At 44.1% G+C, this 22,236-nt stretch overlaps 1 protein-coding gene across 22 annotated transcripts in view; it reads left to right on the plus strand.

Moving 5' to 3' along the window:
- LOC101129712 (supervillin) overlaps window positions 1-22,236 on the plus strand; it is a 277,906-nt gene that overhangs the window by 213,272 nt on the left and 42,398 nt on the right. For 12 of the 22 annotated variants that reach the window (XM_063710254.1, XM_063710244.1, XM_063710248.1 and 9 more), the window contains one exon: window positions 8,690-8,816. In XM_063710254.1, the coding sequence (XP_063566324.1) occupies window positions 8,690-8,816 (127 nt within the window). Of the gene's footprint in view, window positions 1-8,689; window positions 8,817-13,149; window positions 13,198-13,725; window positions 13,804-22,236 lie in introns of all 22 variants that reach the window. The other 10 variants (XM_063710246.1, XM_055352396.2, XM_055352393.2 and 7 more) reach the window with 2 other exon arrangements.

Genomic DNA, 22,236 nt, shown 5'->3' on the forward strand with positions numbered 1-22,236 from the left:
TGTAACAAAATTTCTCATGCACCACATAAATTTGTACAAAAAAAGGAGAAAGTATTCAGTAGGAAAAAAACATGATGGAATAGTTGATAGGAAAACTGGGTGAAGAAAAGTCTTGTCAACTCCGTATTAGGAGAACCATTTCCATCGCCTGTTCCCACAGTTGTGCCAACCTCCACCCTTCCTCAGCACCTCCCACCACACGGAAGTCTGCAGGCTTTGTTAGGCACTGACCACTCTTATTTTTCTAGATACATTTCAAACTGCCTAAGACTATACTAAACCACAATGAAAAGTCTTCTTTCTTTCTTTTCCTTCTTTCCTTTTTTTTCTTTTTTCTTTTTGAGACTAAGTCTTGCTTTGTCACCCAGGCTGGAGTGCAATGGGGTGATCTTGGCTTACTGCAACCTCTGCCTCCTGGGTTCAAGCGATTCTCCTGCCTCAGCCTCCCAAGTGGCTGGGACTACAGACGCACACCACCACACCCAGCTAATTTTTTGTATTTTTAGTAGAGTTGGGGCTTCACCGTGTTAGCTAGGATGATCTCGATCTCCTGACCTCCTGATCCGCCTGCCTTGGCCTCCCAAAGTGCTGGGATTACAGGCGTGAGCCACCGTGCCTGGCCCCTTCTTTCTTTTTTTTTTTTTAGAGGAATGGTCTTCCTCTGTTGCCCAGACTGGAGTGCAATGGTGCTGTCAGAGCTTCACTGCAGCCTCGAACTCCTGGACACAAGTGATCCTCCTGCCTCGGCCTCCCCAGTAGCTGGGACTGCAGACACGTACCACCATGCCTGGCTAATTTTTTCAAAAAGATTTTTTGTAGAGTTGGGAGGTCTCACCATGTTGCCCAGGCTGGTCTCGAACTCCTGGCCTCAAACAGTCCTCCCACCTCAGCCTTCCAAAGTGCGGGGATTACAGACATGCACCACCACGCCTGGCCCTTCTTTCTAGTTTTAAGCCAAGCTTCTTGAACATTATTTGTAAAATAATAGATGCTATCTTTTTCAACTGACAAATTAATCAGATTGTTAAATCTGACTTACTTTCTCCTTTACTTACTTAAAATTCATGATAAGTTAGACCTGGCAGGCTGAGGGGCATAGGGAAGGGGCAGAGGGGACAGTGCAATGAGGAGAGGGATGTCTTCAATCGGGGAAGCAGTTGGGCCTATTGAGGCTTGAAGTTCTCTTCCACGAAAATGGGGCTCAAAGAGAGTTTCATCCCAGAAACCCAAATATTGACAACTGGTTAGGTGAGGAAGAAGAGAAATCATTTAAGGAAATTAACAATAAATATCACTTATACACAAGTTCTGATGTTTTACACATGAGAAAATATCCCTGGGGTATTCCCCAGTGGGAAATACTAATATTATGCCCCCTTCTTTCAAAGGCTTTTAAAGGAGCCTTCCCATCTTTGGGAATATTCTGTCCATCTGGACTTAGGACTTTTGATGAAGAAGTCCTGTGTCTATCCACTAAGCAATAATTCCTGATTTACTTACCTGTTTTTTGGTAAATTTTAGTTGATCTGTATTTTTCTGAAAGCTTTAATCGTACTGTAAAATTCTCATTTTTAAAAGTGAAATACTGGAAAGACGTAGCTTCTTAGCTTGGGCTTTGTGGACATGTAAGGCGTTCAAGGATGGCTGTAAAGTTTCTGTGAACAGCCCGGAAGTGTATTCAGAATTGAATGCGTGATCACACACACCTGCTGGCTAACAGAAGCCATAACTTATCATGGTCTCCAAGAGATCCCTGAGCCCAGTCTGTTCAGAATCATGATAGAAAGGAATGCTTGATTAATATTCAGTTATTCAGTTTGTTAAAATACATTTACGAAAGGACAAGGGACACTTTATTTAGCAGCTATGCTTGTAATAAATTACACTAATGCAAAATATATTGCCAGTGATCTTTTCCCCCTTACCTTAACAGTACTTTTATTTGTACTTTGCGAAAGTGACTAAATTACATATATTTACAATTCATCCATGATAGCTTTTCCGTGAGACTTTAATCCCTCCCTTTTGTGGAAATGAAATAATGAAGCTTAAACTATTTAAAATAAGAATGTTATTCCTCCACTTATTTGGGCTTTACTTTTCCTTCTTGAGAAAGAAATATATAAAATCATAGGACTTCCAAACTTTATTCTAACCGCCTCTGACTGCCTCATTTTACCAAAGGAGGGATTCGGCTCCGGTAGCCTCCAGGGCCACGTAGTGAATAGAGCTGACCCAGGGGCCACGTCTCCAACTCTCCCATGGTCCATGGCGAGACCGCAGTGTGCTCAGATTAGTGTTGGAGCAGCCAACCCCGTGTGCTCTAACCAGGAGAATACGGTGAGAAGACAGAAATTCCAGCTAGACAGCAGTGTTAGAAAGACACACCCTCTTTCTTCATGAATTTTCTCAGTTCACATGCTCTTAACAGGGCTTATTTCAAATTACACATCCACGTTCACATTTCAGAGTCTCAGAAATAGAGTCTGGAATTTACAGATTTCCTTCATCGTTTTTTATAAATGCCTGTCCCCACTAAGGAGGGCAGGTCTGTCTTCTTCAGCCTTGTTGCATCAGTCTCTCCCCTGTCCAGGGCCTGACTATATTAAGTTCTCAATGCTCATTGCTACCCAGCGTCACAGATTGCCTTCCACATTTTGTACATGATCTCTCATTTAATTTTTGTCTGTTTGTTTGTTTTTTGAGATGGAGTCTCGCTCTGTCACCCAGGCTGGAGTGCAGAGGCACGATCGCGGCTCACTACAACCTCCGCCTCCCAGGTTCAAGCGATTCTCCTGCCTCACCCTCCTGAGTAGCTGGGATCACAGGAGCTCACCACCATAACCAGCTAATTTTTGCATTTTTAGTAGAGGCAGGGCTTCACCATGTTGGCTACGCTGGTGTCGAATGCCTGACCTCAGGTGATCTGCCTGCCTCAGCCTCCCAAAGTGTTGAGATTACAGGCGTGAGCCACTGCGCCCGGCTTTCATTTAATATTGAAGACAGCCTCCAGAAGAAAGCAATATTATCCCCATTTGTAGACAAAAAGCATAGAAACTAAGAAATTATAGGAAAACCTCCATACACTCCTTTTTTAGAATATGTTTGATGCTCAAGGAAACATATTAAAAAGTTATTTTTATATTTATTTATTTGTTTATTTTCTGAGACAAGAGTCTCACTCTGTCGCCCAGGCTGGAGTGCAGTGACACGATCTTGGCTCACTGAAGCCTCCCCCTCCTGGGTTCAAGCGATTCTCCTGCCCCAGCCTCCCAAGTAGCTGGAATTACAAGGACTTACTACCATGCCTGGCTAATTTTTGTATTTTTAGTAGAGACAAGGTTTCACCATATTGGCCAGGCTGGTCTCAAACTCCTGACCTCCAGTGATCCACCCGTATCGGCCTCCCAACGTGCTGGGATTGCAGACGTGATCACCACACCCAGCCTTAAAAAAATTTTTTTTCACCTTTTCTGACAATGTGAATGTCAAATTTGAACCATAACCAGCAAAAAACTTAGGATGCAATCAACTTTTCCCACTGGATTAGTAAAATTGCTATTTTCTGACTGTCCAAATGATGTGTGTTTAAATTATCCCTGTTTGGGAACTTCTTTGAGAAACATTGCGAATTAAATAATTCTTATGTTATTTAGGGATAAAACCTTTGCTATTGCTTAAAGAGTATGTTAGGCCTTTAGAAATCTTATTTCCACAATGTCAGAAACAGTGGCATCTGAGCTTTCTTATTTGGGGAAAAAGACTATTGAAAAGAAAAAAAGAGCCATCCTTTCACTTTGGCAAATTGGTGGCATGTAAGGACTTAGTGGAACTCCCTGAACTGTTGCAGAATCCACCTCATGCCTCTATGGTGTTCTGCCCTAGAGGGGCCAGCTGGAGGCTCCTGTGTTTCCCGCCTGCCGGCCCCCGCCCCAACCATCCACCCTTCGGTATCCCACCCAGCCAGAGGCTGTCTCCCTGTCTCCACAAACTCCAGGTTCTTACCCTGTAGCTGGGAGATTTCAGCCACTAGAGGGCCCCAGATTTATGTAGGAATAAGAATAGAGCGGCAGTTCCCCTTTACTCCCTCCTTTCCTTTTTCTTTTTCTTTTTCTTTTTCTTTTTTTCTTTTATTTTTCTAGACAGGGTCTTGGCACTGTTGTCCAGGCTGGAGTGCAGTGGTGCGATCATAGCTCACTGCAGCCTCCACCTCCTGGGACTCAAATGATCCTCCCACTTCAGCCTCCCAAGTAGCTGGGACTACCTGCACACACCACCATGCTCAGCTGACTTTTTATTTTTTATTTTTATTTTTTTGTAGAGACGGGGTCTTGGTCTGTGGCCCTGGCCTCAAGCGATCCTCCCACCTCAGCCTTCCAAAGTGCTGGGATTACAGGTGTGAGCCACCACGCCTGGCCCTCCTTTTCCACAGTGTGATTTGTCTCTCATTTAAAAGACACTTTAGTTCATTCACTTCTCCAACTTGTGAACCAGCTAAAACCAAGATCTAATATAAGTACTTAAGTGTGCTGTTCAGCCCTATCTGAGATCTATGGGGTGCCTGTAATTCTCTAAAATGAAGGGAAAATTCTGAAAAAGAAAGAGAGAAAACACATCTTATTTAATATTAGGGGCACATGGTTGTCGTGTCTCCTGTTTGACCCAGCTCTGACTGCTCTGAGCCTGATGTCCTTGTTCTCAACAAGCAGGGTTCTCAGGCCAGCATTCCCTGCTGGAACAGTGTGGGCCATGGAAGAGGAGGCACCGTTTCCCCGGGTGTCCTGGCAGGCACCTGTCACGGTGGCCCTGGGCCAGGCGTTGGGTGAGCGGCCCAGTGTCGTGCCTCTCCCTGGGTTCACACAGCCCAGGCCAACCCGCTGCCCAGGCTCCCAGCATCACAGTCCTGCAAACAGCACTTCGGCTTGGCAGTTGTTAGAAGCGCTGACAGTTGTTTGAATTGCCCCGGCAGGAATTTATGTCCTGCGTAGGCCCAGACGTCGGCTCCTCGACCCTCTCAGAGCCTGGTGGTCTGCGGTGAGCCGGAGCGCTGTGAGCTCACAGGAGGAAGGAACACATTTGGGAAGATCTCCCTCCCTCCTCAGCGTGGTGGACACCAATGAGGAAATCTAAAGGGACAGGAAGAACACACTCAAGTTTTAGCGCGTGTTATTTTCGAGTTACTCATCATGTGCTCCGTAGGCTGGAGCCGAGGGCTGGCTCCAAGTGCCAGGTGGGCTCCTTGGAAGCATAGTTTCTTCCAGATTATTCTGGTTACTCTGTAGTCTTCAGAAGTCCCTAATGGTAACCCTGCCAGCACATGCAGAAGCAAAATTTCAGGGTTTTGGAATGGAGGAATTCTTTGGAGGCCATCCCATGGTGGGAAAAACCTTAGAAGAAAGCCAGAATCCTATGCCATTCCTAAAACGGTGTGGCAAAAGTGTGTCCGGTCAGCTAATGTTGTACCGCAGTGAAACAAGCTACGCACAGGCAGGCGAGGGAGGGCTGCAGTCACGTCTCTCTGCCCACTAACATCCAGTGTGACCTCAGTCAGTGGAATTCTTGACCCGGATGTACCCACGTTCCTTGTCCGTCAGAATGGGAATAACAATTCCCAGTGTCTTAGGGGTCGCTGTGCAGATCAGCAGAGTACAAGATGGACGAGGCGGTGATCTCAGATGCCACAGCTTGTGTTTTTCTAAGTCAGTTTTAGATGCCACAGAGCAACCACCAGGCAAATCGTCCGATGACATAGGTGCTGGTGTCCTTGCCCCGGACTTTTGAGAGCTTCTTTTTGAGAAGGTATTCAAAGACCGGAGCTCATGACTTTTAATGAACTCAACTCAGGAAGATGAATTTGATTTTTTAAAAATTCATCATTTGAATCCAATCTGATTAACAAGGTGGATGTTCAAGAGGAATAGCTGCTGGCCTGGGTGGAAGGTGAAGTGAGAGAAGCTGGTTCTGAGGCCAGTTTGCAAGGAGAATATCAGTGAGATGAGTGCTTGGTTCCACAAGATGATGAACTGGAATGACTTCTCATTTGGGTATTAAAGTGCTGGCATGCTTACTTTTTGAAAGTCTCATTTATTGATGCTTTGAAAGCTCAAATACAGCATGCAAATATGAATTTCTTTTAATGATTTCATTTTGTGAGATTATTTTATTAGAATAAAACTGACTCATTCAAAATAATTGGAGAAAAGATGAATCATAGTCATTATATAGTATGAAATGATGCGGATTAAAACTCTTGAAGGAATTTCGACTTTGTGTCCAAGCCCATGAACTAGCTCTTGTAGCATGCAGGGTGTTGTTAAACATTCGAGAATTACAGGAGTTAGGACTAAATGAGACCTTGACCCAAAGGGATCTGCATGAGATTGATAAGGCAGCCTTACCCCAGTTCTAGAGATTGAGCACTTGAGATCTTATCTGCTGCCACTTAGCAGAAAGAGGAAAACAGAAATGAAGGGGGGAGAAGGAAGAGATTGAGGAAGGGGACAGGTCCAGAGTTCGAAGCTCCTGCCTCCTTTGGGGGATTCCTTTCTTCACGGCTTACTTCCCGTTATTTGACTGAGTGAATAGACAAATACAAGGTGTGATTATGTACACATACGTAGATGTCACCGGATTCTTGTTTAAGTGCTACAAAATTTGTTTTCTTATTAGCATAACAAAACTTTTATCATAGAATATATCTCATCCCATCTCCAAAACAAATATTTAAGGGGAATCGGGAAGCTTGCAAGAAGGGCCCTTAGAAATCATCTGGTCCAGTTCCTGATGTGACAGATACGAGAGGGAGAACCGAGGTACTCAAAGGGAGTTAGTGGACAAATTGGGACCAGAGCTGATGTGCTGCTTAAAAATACACTGTTGTCTAGGCGCGGTGTCTCATGCCTGTAATCCCAGCACTTTGGGAGGCTGAGGCAGGGGATCGCTTGAGGCCAGGAGTTCAAAACTGGCCTGGGCAACATAGCAAGCGCCTGTCTCTACCAAATAAAAATTTTAAAAATTAGCCTAGTGTAGTGGTGCACAACTGTAGTCCTAGCTACTCTGGAGGCTGACATGGAAGAATTGCTTGAGCCCGGGAGTTCAAAACCAGCCTGAGCAACATAGCAAGACCTCGTCTCTACAAAATAAAAATTTTAAAAATTAACCAGGCGCAGTGATGCACACCTGTCATCCTAGCTACTCTGGAGGCCAAGGCAGGATTGTCGCTTGAGCCCAGGAATTCAAGGCTGCAGTGAACCGTGATTGTGCCGCTGCACTCCAGACCTGGTGACAAAGGAAGACCTTGTCTCTAAAACAAATTTATGACAATAAAAAATATTTATGGATTTAATATTTGTGGATAAAAATATTTATGGATTTAATATTTATGGATAAAAATATTTATACCACTTGTGGATTATGCATTAGTGATATCAATAAGACCTGGCCCATCAGGTCCAGCACAGAGGGAAAAGGATCTAGTTATTTGGCTTTTCCCTACTCTTTAAATTGTTTGAGCATCGGCTCAAATGAGTTTAATGATCACCACCTTTTTTTTTTTTTTTTTTTACCTTTTATCTTTCCCATGTTTGTTTGTCCAGCGTAAATACCTAAGATTTCTTCATTCATGCAATACAATTAGCTGAAATAGCCTCAAGTTTGTGAAAAATAACCTTTCAGGATTCCAGTATTCAAGCAGCTGCCTATGAAGTCACATCATCATTGAGCTAAAAAGTAGGTTAGTTAACAATATCAGTTAATTAGATTCTTTTTTTGTGTATATCCTTCCCCTGAGGAAAGTTGAAGTGATAATTTTAAAAAATGGGTTTATAGAAAATAGTTTCTGTCTAAAGAAGATGGATAAGAATGATCAAATTCATTTGTAGGAAAAGAATAGGGCTTAGAACACCTGAGGAGAAACAGTCATAAACATCAAATTTTACCTCTAATTGAAAGGGATGATATTAAGAGACTGTAAGTACTTCATGGCTTTATGTTTTTGTTTGTTTGTTTGTTTGTTGAGACGGAGTCTCACTGTGTCACCCAGGCTGGAGTGCAGTGGCACAATCTCGGCTCACTGCAACCTCCGCCTCCCAGGTTCAAGCGATTCTTGTGCCTCAGCCTCCCGCTGGCTAATTTGTGTATTTTTAGTAGAGATGGGGTTTCACCGTATTGGCCAGGCTGGTCTCGAACTCCTGACCTCGTGATCCACCCGCCTCAGCCTCCCAAAGTGCTAGGATTACAGGCGGAAGCCACCGTGCCTGGCCAGCTTTATGTTTTTAAGCCCAGGTCTGCATCATTTTCTGTAACACAGCTTTAGTCCTTTAATGTTACTTCACAAGTGACCAGAAGGCGTTGCTAAAAGACATTTTTCTCTGGGGACGGTTCTCTTGCTTTCAGCCCAAGGCCAAGGAACAGACATTCCTTGGCTGGAATGATGGTGCATCTTTTATCTAGCAAGTCAGATTTCAGCTCTGTGTTTCAATCAACTGTAAAATCTTCGGGCCATCTTAGAAAAGGGACTTTATTATTTTTCCAGACATGCTGTCTTCTGAATAAATGAAATTCAAAATGTTAAAACGAGGTGGCTGTGGTCATGTCTTGGCCCAAGCCGCCTCTCTTACCTAGATTATGGTTCCATCACAAGGAAGAGTTTGGTGCTGAACTCTTTGTGGCGGGCATGTTTTCCTCCTAGATTGGCACTGTTGAAGAAAAGCGGGGAGGAAGATTGGAGAAACAGACTCAGCAGGAGGCAGGAGGGCGGCAAGGCGCCGGCCAGCAGCCTGCACACCCAGGAAGCAGGGCGGTCCCTCATCAAGAAGGTAACATTCCCTGTGTTAGGAAAAGCCTTCAGACTAACATCACTCTTGGAAGTGCATCAAAAAGACAAGCATGTGCCACCTAATTCCTACTCTGTGAAGCATTTGTGCATTTTTGCCCTTAGGGTACACACTGAGAACCTGTCACAGAGCAGCTAAAATTGGGCGGAAGTCTGTGCCTGGAGATGTTTTAAAACTGGGATCAGCAACACACACACACTGTGTCAGCAAGCAAGTGCCTGAATTTTAAAGTGTGGACTTTTTCTTCAGTTTAAAAACCTTCTAAATGAAGTCTGGCTTTCGTGTGTTATTAAAGCCTTTATAATGAAAAAAATTGAATTCACCACTAATATCTTTAAGTTACATGTAAAATACGGACTTGTGTTTCCTATGCAGAGATTTTAAACCTAAGTATAAAAAATAAGGACATAATTGTGGTTTATGAGTATTTAGTTCATCATTTAAGCGTGTTTCATGAGTAGCTATGCCTTTTATTGAGAATGTACAGTAATGTATAAGTTGAAACAAAATTAGGTAATGCATGGTGATCAATACTAGCAAGCATTTCATATGCGAAAGTATTGATGAATTGTTAAATCGCAGATGTGATGATGACCAGCTTTTGACCAGGTAGTGCACACTTTCAAAACCGATGGTGACTTACTTGCTGGCTGGCCCTACAATTGCAAATGCACCTTCTGGCTGGAGGCGAAATGATTCACCGGTGACGCACTCCCTGGTCACTTTCTAGGATCAGAAGTCTTCAAGTAGAAAAGAAAAAGAATGCTTTCAACCCGATGATCCCCAGGCCCCTTCTAGCTCTAAAATAAGTTAAGCATCTGTGGAAGGGAGAGATGATGAGTGTGACTTTCATGCATTAAGAAACGTACATAAAAATGAGATGTGCACATAGAAGTGTGAGTCAGGAGTTCTGACACTATTTCATCTGATACTTCTGTGTCTTCTTAGGTTACACTGGAATGGCAATTTGAATTCTCTTCTTTGAGACATACATGGTGTTAAAGATAACATAACTAAAGACATTTAACCCTCAGCCATTTGTAAAATTCTCAAATATAACTAGTATTTAGAAAGTATACGCATGCGCATATTTTTCACACACCGTGTGGAATTCAGATTTCAAAAATGAGATCCTGAAGTGAAAGAAAATCCATCTGTCAAATAATGTGTCCCTGCTACCCGCAAACTTTATTTAAAAGAATCTTGAAATCATTGCTTCAGAAACGACTTTAACACATTCCTCATTAGCAAACCTGCCAACTACTATGTCCTGGCACCAAGCAGCGCCTGGCCCCTTCTCCATCATTTTGGAAGGTGCAGAGACTCCCCGGCCCATCAGGAACTGGGAGTCCCAGAGAGCCGGTGGAAATTTAAATGAAGCCAAAAAGCACGAAGCAAGAGAGGTTCCTGGTGAATAGTGAAATAGGTGCACTGCCCCCTTAGAAGAATGGAGGATCACCTTAGGTGTGGAAGCCAGAAGGCTTTGAGTGGAGGATGAGATCCGAACCACCTGAACGCTGGCTAAGGTTTTTAGAAGGCAAGAGAGGCCAGTTGACTGCAGTTGCCCTTGGGGTCGAAAACCCAGTGACCTGAAGCCCTGGGGCTTCCAAGCAGGCTGGGGCTGGAATGGGAAATGCTGCCTCTGGGCGCATGGAGGCTGCTGTTTCTGCAGACAGTGAACTCTCCCATTCTTCTCAGTGGCCTGCTTCCCTTTGGCTGGAGACAATAAGCTCTTTGAAGTTAAAATAAGCGAATCTATTTTAGGCCTTTGTAGCCCACATTGGGCAATCTCAGGTTCTGTTGAGGTCAGGTGTTTCTCAGACAGCCTCTGACAACCCCTCGGTTCATTCCTTCCCGAGGGCTGGCACTGTTTTCAGTCACCCGCTGGCTGTGCTCAGATGTGGTGGGTGAGGCGCCTTAAACCTGGTCTGTCTTAAGGGAGTCCCCCAGTAGCTGAGGAGGCTTGACATGCCCACTGCTTGTGGGGTGTCTGAATGCTGCCTTGGAGAAGGACAGACAGTCATGACACATGGGGCCTGAACAGGGGATCTTGCTGCACGGAGTAGCTCTAGCCTTGCTGACGGAGAGGTACGCAGGAGAGCAGGTGCCGGAACCTTCCATCTTTAGCACCAAGGGCAGAAAGGAGCCGGCATTATGGTCAGCTCATCACGCCCTTCACGGTTCCTACGTTCCTTTTGTGTGCTGAGAGGCTGCTGCCGTGAGTGTGCAGTCTGTGGAAATGTAGAAGAGGCAGGAAAGAGAGGGGACTCTAGAACTTCCTTCCATTGTTCCTGTGAAAACACGTGCAACATGGAAGTCAGCCCCGTCCTGTAAAAATAGAATGTGTGCCACACAGGTCATTTTGAAATTTTCTTGGAGTCACATTAAAAAAATACGTTAAAGGATGTCTTGAAAAATCTGTAACTGTTTTGTTTCTGTCAATGGATTGGTCTCAAAAGAAAACATATTTGAGGGGCTCCAGCCAGTATCTCATTTTAGGTCTTTTATTATGTTAAGATTTACTTTGGAGCCAAGCGCAATGGCCGTGCCTGTAGTCCCAGCCAAGACAAGAGGATTACTTGAGCCCAGGAGTTTGAGACCAGCCTGGGCAACGTGGTAAAACCCCATGTTTACAAAAATTAACTGGGTGTGGTAGCGCACGACTGTGATCCCAGCTACTTGGGAGGCTGATGCAGGAGGATCGCTTGAGCCCAGGAAGTTGAGGCTGCAATGAGCAGTATTTGTGCCACTGCACACCAGCTCGGGTGACAAAGAAAGACCCTGTCTCAAACAAAAACAAAAAAAATTTGGGGCCTGTGAATAGATATTAAGCTGGAGTTTTCATTCCTTTTTTTTTTTTTGAGACAAAGTTTCATTCTTGTTGCCCAGGCTGGAGTGCAATGGCACAATCTCGGCTCACCGCAACCTCCGCCTCCTGGGTTCAAGTGATTCTCCTGCCTCAGCCTCCCGAGTAGCTGGGATTACAGGCATGCGCCACCATGCCCAGGTAATTTTTTGTATTTTTAGTAGAGACGGGGTTTCTCCATGTAGGTCAGGCTGGTCTCGAACTCCCGACCTCAGGTGATCCACCTGCCTCGGCCTCCCAAAGTGCTGGAATTACAGGCATGAGCCACCATGCCCAGCCTGGAGTTTTCATTTCTATGCTAAAAGATCAAGCACATCTCAGGGAATTGGAAACTTACCAGCAGTTCCTTCTTTCCCCATTTTACACACCCTCCCCCCAAAATGAGGATTGATGATCAAGAGCTTAAGAGCACTAATTGTTTACCTAGCTAGTTCTGTCATTTCCTGTGAAAAACTGTTTGGGTATTCTCTCTCTCTCTCTCTCTCTCTCTCTCTCTCCCTCTCTCTCTCTCTCTCCCTCTCTCTCTCTCTCCCCCCCCCCTTTCTCTCTCCCCCTCTTTCTCTTTCTTTCTCTTCCTTGCTGCCCTTCTTATCTTTTACCTGTTCTTGGTATAGTCTAGGCCAGGCTGACCTGACTTAAACGTGTGTGAGTCTCGTAGCATATATACTTGGTCTAAAGATGGTAAAGCTGTCTGTTTTGTGGATTTGGTCTGGTCTGCACGGTGTGGTTTATGTGCACTTGAGCATGGCTTGTGTACACTTTCCTCCAGAGTAACTCATTCCACCAGAGAGAAATCAAACGAAGCAAAGTCTCAAAGAAGTGGTTTGGCAGGAGTCTCTGTTACAACTAACTTTCAGTTATGTACTTATTTTCACCAAATAGTTATTTTCAATTCCATCCCTATTTCGGTTTATTCGACGTTAAGGCGCACACGGTGGCTCCCACGTCTTTTGTGAAGATAGTCATCCAGCAAATCAGACATTTTCCAAGAAGTGAAAACCCTTTATAGACTTGGCCATTAAAACCCTGTGTCTGTTTCTGAGTTCCAGAGGGAACTGGATATCCCACTGTGCTTCAGCAGCTGTGAGGTCAGTGTCCATGACAGCCCCAGAACAAGTCCCTGAAATTTCAAGAAAGGTGAATCTGCACATTTATATTCTCAGTGTCTGCTGCCATTGAAATTCCAGATCATAGTTCAGGAGAATGAAGTCACTTTAAAGTGCGAGGATGGGAGGGAGAGAAAGGCTGAGGGAACGCTCTCTAAACTCCAGATGATCATTCTGCGGTCAGGGAATCAGCTGGCCTGAGGTTCACATCGCCCTGTTGTGTGAGCACGTGCATGCTGCTGTTTGAACCCAGGCACGAAATACTTGAAGGTGATTGCGATGCCCTGACCAGGCTCTTCTCTTCCAATACTCTGCCATGTTCCCTGTTTGTTTTAACCTGCAGGAAGAAGGAGGAGTTGCGGATGATAGTGCCATTTCTAATCTGCTTTGGGTAAGCCTGACTCTAACACAGGTGTCCTCTTGATGGTGGCCAGAATTACACTTCACGTGGGTAATTCTGATCCTGGGTGGTTCCTTCGTGCACCCTCCCTGGTGCTTTTCTTATCTCCAGACCAGACACAGCCTTTGTCTGGAGTGGAGAGCTGAGCCCGTGCCCTTAAACTATTTTTTTTTAATCATGTAATGAAAATACTTTAAAGAAGATGATATTTTCTGTTTAATGTTAAAACTGTCAATGAAAGTCATGGTTCCTCTCTCTGTAGCTGACAATCTTCTATAAATTAACTCATTTAATTACTGCACAAAGCTGACTCAGGTATATTTACCGCGCTTGTGTGGATTTACTTTAGCATTAGCATTCAAGGGAGGACTCTTGAAAAGAGAACTGAAATTGCAATGAGTAAATTAACATTCTGTTAGAAAAATCATTGTTTTGTCTCTCCCTCCCCCACGTCCCTGCCCGGCCCCGCTCTGATAAATCTTCTCTTTTCACCTTAAACCCTCTTGCTTTGCTCTGTAGGAACCCGTATATGCTTCTACTTATTCTCCTGCTATTCCTGCTGCCCATAAATACCTGTCTTTTGTGTCGATTAATCAGGTGAGGAAAAGCCACTCATCTTAAGCCTCACTGCAATTTCTGAGCAATAGGAAAAGAACTGCTGTTTTAATTTTGGGAAATAACTTATTTGGTGCATTTCACTTTGAAAGAGAGGTGTGTGTGTGTGTGTGTGTGTGTGTGGCAGTACAATTGTGTGTGTGTCCATGAGACTGTGTGTGTATCTATGAGTGTGTTTCTGAGTGTGTATCTATGAGAGTGTGTCTATGTGTGTGTGTGTCTATGAGAGTGTGTGTGTGTGTCTTTAAGTGTGTGCATATGTGTGTTTAATTGGTTCTTCATATATTTAGGGTCAGTCACACACACACTGATCCTTGGCTCAGTTTTTCAGGTGGACTTGATGGTATTAATTCACCTCATAGTCATGAAACTGTTTTAAGAGGAGAGTGTCCCCTTTCAGCCTCCAAGCTTGGATCCTGAGTCAGGAGCCCAGGAGATGCGTCCGTGTTCTTTGCTCCGGCTCAGTGAGGATGTTGTCCTGCTCAGTTCATAGAGGAGGAGGATATGGTGGAGGCAGTTTGGGGTGTGGAGGGACAGGGAGGAAGACTCAGTGAGGGGAGGCCCCTCCAGTGACCCTATTAAAGAACCAGGAGGAGCTGGTTCCAATGGCCCTATTAAAACTAGAGACCATGGGCCCCCTGCCCCTTCCCTCCATCCTCACTGTAGCCTCTCTGAACCCCACCCCAGAGGGCAGACCCCAGCCTGGGCTGAGCCACTGTGTGGGTGAATAACATTAAAAATAGGAATGGCTGGGTTTTTTTTATTTCACCGTGGAATGTCCTTGGTGTCAAAACAACTCTGCAAAGTGGCACCATCCACTTTTCCATGAATGCCAGGCTCCCATCTCCTCCCTGCCAGACTTTGCCCCATCACTTCCCTCCTAGGGCCTCTGTCCCTTCCCTCCTAGGGCCTCTGTCCCCTCCCTCTAGGGCCTCTGTCCCCTCCTTCGTAGAGTCTCTGTCCCCTCCCTCTTAGGCCCTCTGTCCCCTCCCTCATAGGGCCTCTGTCCCCTCTGTCTTAGGCCCTCTGTCCCCTCCCTCTTAGGCCCTCTGTCTCCTCCCTCGTAGGGTCTCTGTCCCCTCCCTCTAGGGTCTCTGCCTCGTCCCTCATAGGTCCTCTGTCCCCTCCCTCATAGGGCCTCTATCCCCTCCCTCTTAGGCCCTCTGTCCCCTCCCTTGTAGGGCCTCTGTTCCCTCCCTCTAGGGTCTCTGTCTCCTCCCTCGTAGGGCCTCTGTCCCCTCTGTCTTAGGCCCTCTGTCCCCTCCCTCTTAGGCCCTCTGTCCCCTCCCTCTTAGGGTCTCTGTCCCCTCCCTCTTAGGCCCTCTGTGTCCTCCCTCATAGGGCCTCTGTCCCCTCCCTCTAGGGCCTCTGTCCCCTCCCTCTAGGGCCTCTGTCCCCTCCCTCTAGGGCCTCTGTCTCCTACCTCTAGGGCCTCGTCTCCCCAGCAGGACTGGGGCTTTCTTAGCTCTCAGGTGGCCTCTGACAGTGCCGTGATGGACCTGCTCCAGTAGCACCAGCAGTTATTGAATGAGTGGCTCAGGGTTTCACATGCGAAGCTGACAGGGAAGGTGTCTGGGGTCCTCCCGTAGTCATCTCGCCTCTTCACAAATGGAAACTCCCCACTTCTTCTCCCTGGGGCGGCCTTTCCCTCACTCTCCTGGTTCCTTTCCCCGAAGCTGGAAATGCTGGTTGTAAGAGCCCAGGCCCCATGTACCCAGCCAGTGTCCACCCCAAGAAAGGGGCTGAAATGTGGAGCAAGCTTCCTATCCCATCACGAACGGGGAAATGAGCTTGTGTTTCTTTGAAATAAGCCAATATTAAACTTGAAAGGAAAAGATATATTACTGAAGTCTTTAAGTGTATACAGTCGGCCCTTCATCTCTTCCAGTTCCGCATCCAAGGATTCAACCAACTAGGGATACTTGTGAATAAAACCAATAAAAAAGAACAATACAACAGTTAAAAAATTAAAAACCAATACAGCAGAACAACTATTTACATAACATTACCTTGTATTAGGTATTATAAGTCATCACGAAATGATTTAAAGTACACGGCGGGGATGTGCACAGGCTGTGTGCAAATCCTACCCCATTTTATATCAGGGACTTGAGCATCTGTGGATTTTGGTATCTGTAGGAGGTCCTTGAACCAGTCCCCCATAGACACTGAGGGACAACTAGATATATTTTTCAGAAGAATTTATTTTTTTGGAGCAGTTGTAGGTTCACAGCAGAAAGTACAGAGTTCCTACATCATCCCTGCCCTCCCACACACAGTCTCCCCAATTATCAACATCCCCCTCCAGAGTGGCACATTTGCTACCACTGATGAACCTACGTTGACACATCATTATCCCCAAAGTTAATAGATTACGTTAAAATTTACTTTTGGTGTGGTCCATTCTTTCGGTTTTGACAAATACTTAGTGACATATGTCCACCATTACACTATCATACAGAATCGTTTCCCTGCCCTGAAGATCCCCTGTGCTCTGCCTGCTCATCACTCTCACCGCCCAGTCCTTGGCAACCGGTCATTTTTTACTGTCACATAGTTTTGCCTTTTCCAGAATGTCATTGAATTGGAATCACACAGTATGTAGCGTTTTGAGATTGGCTTCTTTCATTTAGTAATATGCATTTACGATTCCTCTGTGTCTTTTTAAAATTTTATTTATTTTTAAATTATTATTATTATTATTATTATTTTTGAGATGGAGTTTCACTCTGTTACCCAGGCTGGAGTGCAGCGGTGCATTCTTAGCTCACCGCAACCTCCACCTCCCGGGTTCAAGCGATTCTCCTGCCTCAGCCTCCTGAGTAGCTGCGATTGCAGGCGCCTGCCACCACACCCCACGTAATTTTTTTGTATTTTTAGTAGAGACGGGGTTTCGCCATGTTGGCCAGGCTGGTCTCAAACTCCTAACCTCAGGTGATCCGCCCACCTCAGCCTCTCAGAGTGTTGGGATTACAGGCATGAGCCTCCACTGTGTCTTTTTATGGCTTGAAAGCTTTTTTCTTTGTATTGTCGAATAATATTTCATTATCTGAACGTGCCACAGTTTATTTATCTATTAATCTACTGGAGGACAGATTGGTTGCTTCCAAGTCTTGGCAATTATTAATAAAGTGCTGGAAGCATCCATGTGCAGGCTTTTATTTGGATGTAAGTTTTCAACTCTTTTGAGTATCAAGGAGCATGATTGCTGTATCATACGGTAAGAGTATGTTTAGTTCTGTGAGAAACCTCCGAAGTGTCTTCCAAAGTGACTGTACCATTTTGCATTTCCATCAGCACTGAATGAGAGTTCCTGTTGCTCCATATCCTTGCCAGCATTTGGTGTTGTCAGTGTTTGCATTTTTGCCATCCTAATTGATGTGTAATAATGTCACCTTGTTTTAATTTGCAAGTCTCTAATGATGAGATTTGCAGACATGATGTTGAGCATATTTCCATGTGCTTATTTTCTGTCTTATATCTTCTTTGGTGAGGTATCTATTCAGATGTTTTTCCCATCTGTTAATCTGGTTGTTCATTTTCATATTGTTGAGTTTTAACAGTTCTTTGTATATTTGGGGTAGTAGTCCTTTATCAGATATGCCTTTTGCAAATATTTTCTCCCATTCTGTAGATTGTCTTCTCATTCTTTTAACAGTGTCTTTTACAGAAGTCTTTAATTTCAGTGAAGTTCAGCTTATCAGTTATTTCTTCTGTGGATATTGCCTTTGGTGTTATATCTAAAAACTAATCACCAAATCCAAGATAATCTAAATTTCCTTCTATGTAATATTCTAGGAGTTTTATAGTTTTAATTTTTACAGTTAGGCCTTTGTGATCCATTTTGAGTTAATTTTGGGGAATGGTGGAAAATTTGTATCTAGATTTTTTTTTACATATGAGTGTCCACTTATTCCAGCATCATTTGTTGAAAAATACTATCTTTTCTTCATTCTAATGTTTTTGCTCCTTTCTCAAAGATCTGTTGACTAAATTTATATGAATCTATTATTGAGCTCTCTATTCCATTGATCTATTTGACTGTTCTTTCATCAGTACCACACAATCTTGATCGCCGAGGCTTTATAGTAAGTCTTGAAGTTGACTGGTGTTGGTCCTCCAACTTTTTTCTTCCCCTTCAGTGTTGTGTTTGCTATTCTGGGTCTTTTGACTCTCCATGTAAACTTTAAGATCAGTTTGTCAATATCTACAAAATCTCTTGCTGGGACTTTGGAACTGCATCGAATGTACAGATCAAGTTGGGAAAACCTGCCATCTTAACAAAATTGAGTCTTCTTATCCATGAACATGGAATATATCTCCATATATTGTTAAGTTTAAAGGAAATTAACATTTGCCAAAGGCATTTCTGTTTCATCACTTCAAAATTAAAATTTCAAAAAATTATATACTTTTACCTCTGAACAATTTTTCCCAGCTAAATATAAATAGTTTATATACTGAGTATGTAGCACTAGCTCATCTGTGTTTTCAGAGGTCAAGTCACTCCTTTTCTTTCTTCCAGCAGTACTGGTGTCTTAATATTTAATAATACAAAGGTTCAGAGAAGAAAAAAAGCACACAGGCTCTGTCTAAATGGACTGTTTGTCTCTGTGTCAGGCTTCAACCTGAATTCTCTTCTTTCTCACATGCCTCAGGGCTGTACCAGAAGAAGATTTTACTTTATTCCCTTCGTTTCATCTTAGGAGCTGGTAGATGGTGACAGGACTGGAAAACACTTACTTCGAGGTCTGAGCCTTAACCTGTGATCTTTTCTTCATCTTTCATTCAGGGTACTTGAGGCTGTATGCAGTGACAAGGGACTGAAATTTCTCTTAAGGAAGGGGCAAAGCTAAATTTCTTCCATAGTGCATAGAATTTGAAATGATCTTAGCATTTTTGAAAACTGAAAAGTACAACTTTGTTCCTTTCACCTTATTTCTATTACTTAATATGTGCTTTTATAATTTCTTCCTTTACAGTTTAACTACATGTGAATAAGATTAAAAAAAAATTTAAAAGCCAGGTCACAATATTTTATTTCGATAAAGCTCTCTGGTTGTGGAAGAGTTTGACCCTTAAATCCGCCCTAATCCTTATAATACATCTTAGTTCTATGCTCTGTGTTGGATCACATCCCTGCATGAGAAACATTGAGTGAGATTTGCTATGATTTTTCAGTCAGTGTATACAGAGAGAAAGAAACCCATCAGCAACATCAGGCAACCTAAAAGTATTCATGCTGATTTGTCCTTTGCACAGTTTCAAGCTGTGACCTACCAAGTATCTGACCATCCCTAAAACAAGAACCTCCTTTCTACCTATTTCACTACCTTCTACACACACACACCCACACACACACACACATGTGCATACACATACACAAATACTCAATTTCTCCTCCACCCTCTTTCTCTGCCTTTCCCCACCACATTCGTGGGATCTATCTTTGAAAGAATGAAGGACAGATGGGGTAGGTTTCTGTTTAGATTCTTCCTCAACTCTCTCTTACTATTCCAGCCAATCCCAAACATGTGTCAGCTAAACCTGGAAAAATGACACAATACTTATTACTATATATATTACATCCTTCTCTAAACAAGGAAAGAAAAATTTAGAAGGAAAAAAACAAGACAATAATGAAGTTTTAAGCTTAAAAAAATCAAATGAACAAATATATATCTATATCTTCTTTGTTCTCACATTTTGAGTTCTAAATTGTGATAAATATTTATTAGATTATTTAGAGAATAAACAAACTGTATATGCTTTACACCCTTCTAGAGCCACGTAAAGTTGAATTGCAGCAATTAGGGGGTCCTAAGCCAACCCTACTAAGTAGCAAAGTTAAGTCAAAATTTCTAGAAAAACAAAAACATTTATGTTTAATATTACTATTCAGAAGGGAGTAAAAATTATTTCTTCTTGCCCTAGGTCTGGCAAACGAATGGGAGCTTTAAATTCTAAAATGGTTGCATCATCCCAAAGTTTGTATCCATTGTGTGCCTAAAGGGCTCTGAGGGAATCCCAGTGCTTTGAAAAACGAAATTTTGGATTTGAAGATACCATTTTTCTGAGTCATTATCCACACCCACTACCCCACCCTGGACTGTTGAGATGCCTGAGAGAATTCACCACACAGTTGACTAAGTGAATAGTGGATCACCACAGTGATGGCTGGACCTTTGGAGACGCCAACTTTCTTGGCGCTTGATGTTTCTTGGAAATATTTGAAGCCAAGTGCCATCTTGGTTTGATTAAAATTCACTCCTGAAACTTCATTTTCAAAGAAAACGTATTCTCTTTGTTGAATTTTGATGAGGTCTTTCGGGCAAGTGAACCTCATCGTTTATTTAAAAAGGATACGTGATTCAGAGAGTTACTTAGAATTAGGGGCTTCTCGCCGATCACGAGGGGAAATGTTAAGGTTTTTAGGAAAAAATTTTAGTAACTTTGAATTTTGATAAAATGTTAAACTTACAGAAAAATTTCCATTATAGGCAGAGCACTTTCATACGCTTTACCAGAACCACTCATTGTTGACATTGGCCCCCCTCCTTCACTCTCCCTCCCTTCCTCCCTCCACTCCTCACCCCACTTTCTTGCCTTCTCTTCCCCCATCTCATTTTTCCCACCCCAACCATGTGCCAGTAGTTTGGAAACATGTGCTCCTCTACCTTTCAATATTTGAGTGCGTATTTCCTAAAGCCACAGATATTTTCTCCCATAACCACAATATGGTGGTCAAGAGGAGGAAGTTAATGTTGATACAATATTTATCTGATCCACGCCCATCTTAAAATTGTCAATTTCCTCCAATAATGCCCTTTGTAGCCGCCACCCCATCTAGGATTCAAGCCAGGATCATGCATCGCGTTTGGTTGTCATATCTCTTTAGGAAAAGGTTTTTAACCTAATTTAAGTTGGCAGGGACCTCGAAATCACTTCTGGCTATGAGGGCTTTATAGAAGAATCCTGTGAAAGAAAGATTCATCATTTAGATGATGGAGAAGTCCACGTTCATAGCTTAAACCAAATCTTCCCAGTGCAGACCTGGTTTTGTGCTGCTGGAAAAGAAGGGAAGGCGCCTTTCCTCTGTCAACTCCCATCATTCCAGGGGTTAAGAAAATGAACTGTCCCCATCTCCACTCTCTTCCTGTCCCTCCTGAATCAGGAAGTTCTCTCTCGTGGGTCAGTGAAGGGAAGTGGTTTGCCATAGTGAGGAGGAAAGGCATCGGGGAAGAGAATCTCTAGGATGGACTTGACTCGGGGCTCTCCGAGTCCTCCCCTGTGTCAGCACGAGGCCTTAGGATCACATTGATCCACGGAGACTTCTTAGCCAAGGAAAATGCCTTAGGAAGGCAGAAAAGGTGGGGGACCTGCTAGAATAAGTTGAGTAGTGCTCAGAAGTAATTTGAAAGCAGATGCGCTAGCAGCAATCTGGGGAACCTCCTAGAAGAAGGTGTGGGGTGCTCAGATGTAGTTTGAAAGCGGATGCGCTAGCAGCAACAGCCTTCCTCGGGTTCAAGAGACAGTGGAAAGTGAGAGGGCAAACCCAGGAGGCCATCGCCGGCCTCCACAGCCCCTTCCAGAAACCAGCAGGTGACAGCCGGGGACGTGCCTTCTGCTCTGGAGGGGGCACCTTTCCACTCTTCCTTCCTTGGCATTAGCTCCACACCTCCTGTGCTTCTCCCCCGCTCCCCACCCAGCCCAGTGCCTCGCCATAGACAGGGGTCTTGTGGTGCAGGGAGGGATGTCTTGAAGACAGAGGAAAAGCAAACTCTGCCGGCCTTTGTTTGAGGACCTCCTGCCCTGGTATCGCCCACGACCGCCACCTACACTCTTCTCCCCGATACACATCACTCAGTGGCATGAGCCCTGTCCTCTGCTTCCATCGCTGCTCCTGTCCCTCCCTCCTCAGCCCCATCTCCCCATCCCAGGCCTGTCCTGAGCCCCTCCTCCTTTCCTGATGCCCTTTGAGTCCCCTGTAGCTTCTTCCCCTTCCCCTCCTGCCACATCCCCAACCACAAGCCTAATGAGCATTACCAATGGCTTGGAAATGGAAGAAGCAGATCTCTCCAGAAACTTTCCAATTAGAAACTGCTGAGAGCATTTTAAGTAGAAATGTTACCGTGCATGTAGGTTATGTCTACAGCATAGTTCACCCTCAACATCAGATGTCTCACAGTTTAAAGCCACTTCTGTGGGCTCTCCTGGTTGTCTACCTGCCCTCAGAACATCAGTGGCTGCAGGAAAAACCAAGCAGAGTGCCAGAAAACCTTCTCCTGCCCCTTATTCCTAACCAGCCTTCCCTGTCTCTAACTGGGCAAGCTCCTTGTGTGTTCACATGGATAAAGTTTTCTAGATCAATCATGTTCTTTGTGAGTATATAGGGATAAAAATCTCCCAGTTAAC

Source organism: Gorilla gorilla, chromosome 8, assembly GCF_029281585.2.
Source record: "Gorilla gorilla gorilla isolate KB3781 chromosome 8, NHGRI_mGorGor1-v2.1_pri, whole genome shotgun sequence".
NCBI lineage: Eukaryota > Metazoa > Chordata > Mammalia > Primates > Hominidae > Gorilla > Gorilla gorilla.